The 5662-nt window shown below is 39.9% G+C and overlaps 1 protein-coding gene across 1 annotated transcript; it reads right to left on the bottom strand.

Annotated features, from left to right (window-relative positions):
* Positions 1 to 2839: 2839 nt before the first annotated feature.
* LOC138972930 (protein rolling stone-like) lies at positions 2840 to 5381 on the bottom strand. Its single transcript, XM_070345596.1, has 2 exons — positions 5091 to 5381; positions 2840 to 4019 (listed from the first exon to the last, which is right to left on the bottom strand). The coding sequence occupies exons 1-2, from the start codon at positions 5181 to 5183 to the stop codon at positions 3060 to 3062; spliced, it is 1053 nt and encodes a 350-aa protein (XP_070201697.1). The 5' UTR covers positions 5184 to 5381; the 3' UTR covers positions 2840 to 3059.
* Between the last annotated feature and the right edge of the window lie 281 nt (positions 5382 to 5662).

Genomic DNA, 5662 nt, shown 5'->3' with positions numbered 1-5662 from the left:
AATGATATACATGCGAATGATTGGGACAATTCCTCCCCACATTTGTTTTTTTCCTTTTGTTATTAGTTGTTTTGGATGTTTATATGCAATGCATTATTGCAACAATGCTGCAATTTCCACACTACATGTTTTTCCCATTTTTGAATGTGTATACAAAACCATAACCCTTTTCTTATTACTATTTACATTATATACGTCTGTAAGTAACAATAACCTTGTCAATTTTACTATCTATATTATGTGCGTCTGTATTAAGTGTTTGTATAAGGGACAGGTTGTAAGATTAGGCTTTGCCTAAAACCTCTATCCTTTGGTAATAAAGTTCAGTTTCAGTTTCAGTTTCAGTTTCTCTCTCTCTCTCTCCCTCTCTCTCTCTCTCTCTCTCTCTCTCTCTCTCTCTCTCTCTCTCTCTCTCTCTCTCTCTCTCTCTCTCTCTCTCTCTCTCTCTCTTAAAAAGGAGACACTATTGCATCAGACTGAGGTGTGTGTGTCTTTGCAAAGCTCAACGAGTAAAGTGCTGAACATATCTGAACACTCACGACTGACAAAGTGTCGGGGAAAATACCGGGTTTATCATATTCCACGCAACACTCACGAAATATAGTAATGTGGGTTTGTAGAATATTCCGGGCGTAAGCAGAGCTGTTATTTTCGTTCAATTTGCTTCTCATAGTCCATAAACAAACTGACATGTGAAGTTATTGGAGAGAAGCCAAGGTAAACAGCTCTTTCAAGGTAGTCGTTATACAATTCACAATAATAATGCTTTAAATAGTCATAGGGGAACACACTGCACTAGCCGTCACAAAAAATTGGTCTTCTCTAAGACTGAAGAACAATGTGGACCTTGTTTTTGTTTAAGCAGCGTTTTATTTAACAATACGGATTTATTATATAGTAAACATCAACAACAAGCTGTAAGCTTACATTTTTTTTTTCAAAGGACATTTCAATTGAGAGGCTTAAAATGATAGTCTAGCAAAAGCATTGTCTCCTATCGAACCAAGAGCTACACAGTTCTAGTTTGGGGTTGTAATTGTGTGACCGCACACTACCTGGCAGGAATACCTTTAGGTAACATTTTGAGTGCTGAGTTACTCAAATAGAAAATGGTTGTGTTTTGACTTAGAATCCCAGACACATGTTGCGCCAGTCATAATTTCCGTCCTACCTTTCGCCCCTGAGTATTTCATGATCTATTCTCAGAGATACAGATCTAAAATTTAACAAAGAGATACAGAGTTTGTTTTAAGTGTTGACTAGATGACAACAACACACGAGGAAGGTCTTAGTATTAGTGTTTGAGCGTTTTACTTTTCAAATCTAAATGCTGTGTTTGATAGTCTTTTCAGACAATGATATTCTCCATCAGACAGTGTGTTTGTTTTTGTTATGCGAAGCATTATAGCCTTGTATGGCACGGAATGTGCATGCGTTGCTAGACTGTGGGTTTTACGTCTTCAATCCAACAGTCTTAATCTGCTTGGACGAATGGGTATCAATGAAAACTAAATACAATATGCTGACGAACGAAAGTCTGGACTCCTGTCACAGGAAAGATGTAGAAGCAAACTGCTCGCTGATTAAAATTCACTTAATTATATGGCATCATTTTGGAGGGGTTTTGAGCAAATTGCAGGTGTTCCTAAATTACAGTACAGCAAATTGTATTTGAACTGTTTAAGGTCCAAAACGTCAGAAAACTGTCAACAAATGCGCCTTTAGGTGTACTGACTTAGTGTGTTGTTTGAATAAAGCTATACAAATCCAGCCACACAATTAAGGATAACAAAACACAAACAAGCTAATGTCATTGCAGTATGTTTTTTTTGTTTTTTTTTACAGAAAATGGTTGATCAAAAAGTCAAGTTTTTAAATGTAAATAGAAATAAGTACAGGAAACAGTCGACGACACAATTAACCTATGGACTACAATACAGTTCATGTTTACACTGAAAGTGGCAGAATAGTAAAGCACGTATTTGAAAAAAATAACAATCACAACGGTACTCTTTTCACTCTTCCTTATCAACAATTGATTTCAGTTTGGTGGCTTAACAATTAATTAATGACTTTGGTCATTGAAAATTGTAAAAAAAATATTATTTTAATAAAACGATATAAATTTACGTTCATCTTATTCTTCATCATTTTCGAATTCAAAAAACATATAAATATGTTATATTCGGATTAAAAACAAGCTCTGAAAATTAAAAATATAAAAATTATGACTAAAATAAAATGTCCGAAATCGTTTTAAAAACAATTTCATCTTATTCCTTGTCCGTTCCTGATTCCAAAAAACATATATTTATATGATATGTTTGGATTAAAAACACGCTCAGAAAGTTAAAACGAAGAGAGGTACAGTAAAGCGTGCTATGCAGCGCAACCGCTACCGCGCTAAACAGGCTCGTCACTCTTACTGCCTTTGCACTAGCGGCGGACTACGGTCATTGTGAAAACATGCAGATCGTTCAGTTTCATTCTGTGAGTTCGACTTAGCTTGACTAAATGTTGTATTTTCGCATTACGCGACTTGTTTTTACAGTTGGCTTTGAGGTATTTATAAAGCCCCACTGAAGAAAGCACTTGTAACTTGTCACTGTTTTGATCTTATTCATTTAAACGCACACACACACACACACACACACACACACACACACACACACACACACACACACACACACACACACATACACACACACACACACATACATACACACACACACACACACATACACACCACGCAGAGAGAGAGAGAGAGAGAGAGAGAGAGAGAGAGAGAGAGAGAGAGAGAGAGAGAGAGAGGAGAGAGAGAGAGAGAGAGAGAGAGAGAGAGAGAGAGAGAGAGAGAGAGAGAGAGAGAGAGAGAGAGAGAGAGAGAGAGAGAGAGAGAGAGAGAGAGAGAGAGAGAGAGAGAAAAAAAAACATTCGAAGTGATTTTACAACTTATCCTGAAAAAACTCGCTTAAGCCGAACTGCAGGGTATTTTCTCGGGAAATGTTTGGCTTATCCGAACTCGGATATGCACAAACTTGGATAAGCGAAACGATTTTTCATTCCCCGGGCGAGTTCGGCTTAAGCGTGTTTGACTGTACTGGCATGTGTGAATTGTGGCAATAGCAATACGTGCCGATAGCACTACTGTTTTTGGCAATTTGTGTCGATAGCACTACAGAAAATAGCGCAAACGATACGTGGCACAAATGACACGTAGCGCTAGCGGGATCATATATGGCCATCTTAGCTTTGTGGATACCAAAAAACAATGCGTGCAAAACTGGGATGGCGACAAGGCCGGCTAAAGCCATCCAACAAATTGTTTTCTCGGGATATCTCCAGTCCAAAAAGTTTGGGTAAACAATCATGGTGCGGTCGTCTGCCCAGACGATGACGCTGTATATGAGATAGACGATGCAGAAGAGGAGCGGGTAGATGACGTGATAAAGGCGACACGGCACAGCGGTGACACAATGCTCTATCATCACAATCAGGGTGTTGATGGCGTGTTTCTGCACGTTGGCAAAGCTGGCGATGTCAGGGTTGTAGAAAGGGATGAGCCGGTAGAAGACGTAGTATACGAGGGTGACCATCAGGGACAAAGTGGACGTGATGTTGAAGGATATCCACACCAGACACACATACCAGGGCGGACGATCATCCGATTCCCCAGCAAAGAGACGTGCTTGATGAGCATTGGACGTGGGACGAGTGCAGAGATGAACACAACAACAGTTAGTGTTGTTGTCATCATTTTTTCTCCCTGGGTCATCCTGTGTGGTTGGGTCAATTCTATGACCACCTATTTTCTTCCGGCAGTGAACAAAGACAGCCACTGCGCAGTGCAGGGAGAGGTGAAGACACAGCGACAGGTTGGACCACTGTGTGAGGTAGCTCCACCACCTGGCATCAGGAACCTGGACGGGTCGGTGGGTGGCTATGTACCCCACACAGGTGACAGTGTACACCATCAGTACAGCGCGGTAACACAGGTAGACCCAGCCTGGGAGGTTCCACTGCACAAACACATACACCTTTGAACAATGTACAAAATAAGATACCCCCTCCCCTCACTGGTTAAAGCCGTAAGGCGCTTTGCTTGCAATTGTTAATTTGTTTAAATTGTGTATGAAACTTAATTAGTAATACCAAAGAAGCAATTTAACACGGCACCAGCAAATTGCCCAGAACTTCGTCTTGTAATTTCAAAATATAAGTGGTGGCATTAAATGCGTTTGAACATTATTCAGGTTGTAGGTTAAACTTGTGATCGTAACATCGCTCTGAATTAGTTGATGATATTAAATTCAACCGGTGTGTTTCTATTGTGAAAGATATGTATTTTTGCCATTTACTTTAGGGTATTCTTCAAGGATAGTGACTGTAGCAACTACCACACATGCCAATTTATAAAATAAAATAAAATTAGCTTTATTATCTCACATAGAGAAAATGCAATGGGGGTGCATGTAGCATAAAAACAAAAGAAACACTACAACATTAATACCATATTTAAGTATTTGTGCTAAATAATAACATTGTTTTCAACTAAACACATATCTGCATACAAATCTCTTTCTGTTGAGATGTAAAACAGATCGGCAAAAGAGTCATACACATAAACAATATCATTCAATTCCGTTTACAAATCACACACTATACCACATTAGAAATATGCCCTGAATATGTAAACGATTCATAAACACCAACACAGTCATTGAGTCCCTCAAAACAACAACAGAAAAACTTCCCCCTCATATAATGTAATGTAACGATTGAACACTAGATTTCCTTTATTTGAACCGTGTGACGTCAGAGTCCGAACAAAACTCATATTTAGGTGGTTAGCCGAGACCACACAATAGTGCATGTTTGTGTGCGTTGAGTCCCAACAGGCAGAAGCAATTCTAACTAAAAGTAGATCGATAAATAACTGCTTCTTGTATAGTTGACCAAAATATGACATTTAACACATACCTTGACAGTCCTTGTTCACTGTCTAATATGTTTGTTATATTGCTCGTTTCAACCGACACCTTCCAAGCAATAGTTCATACACTCAGTGAAAGCGTGGTGTGGGTACTCACCAAGAAATAGCAGAATCGTTCAGTTTTGACACCGCCAAAACAGAAGTGTTTCAACTTAAACTCCTCACGCACGGCGTTCATGCAACCAGCCATACCAAGACCTTATCTGCAGTCAACAACCAGCAGGCCAATTATGTGCTATCACGTACGCCTACAGTATTATTGAGGTCTAACAAATGACGTCTCACAACGTGCGCGGTCGTCCTTGGCGGTCAAGAAAGCCGCGGGCGCCGCCGCGATCATTGCGCATACGACACTTCTAGACCGCCAATATTTGTTTGTGCGCATCACGTGCTCCACATAAATCGGCCGGAAACGAAGCAATTGGGAAATCTGGATTCCACAGCTCTAATCTTCGCAGCATAGGTTATTTATTAGCTGAGGGGTGAACCCTGGTACTTCCTGGACTATTTCCAAATCTGCATAATGTTACTCCTTGCTGACAACTAAAAGAGTGCCAGTAGGTTTACCAACGGAGAGACTCGGAAACTTAAGTCTAGTCAATATGGAGGTTTAGATATTGCGTCACGTACCCCGACCTCACCTTGACTAAATGTAGTAATTTCGCCTTA

Source organism: Littorina saxatilis, linkage group LG8, assembly GCF_037325665.1.
Source record: "Littorina saxatilis isolate snail1 linkage group LG8, US_GU_Lsax_2.0, whole genome shotgun sequence".
Lineage (NCBI taxonomy): Eukaryota > Metazoa > Mollusca > Gastropoda > Littorinimorpha > Littorinidae > Littorina > Littorina saxatilis.
Note: the sequence above shows the minus strand (reverse complement) of the source record. Positions and strands in the feature narration are given on the sequence as shown.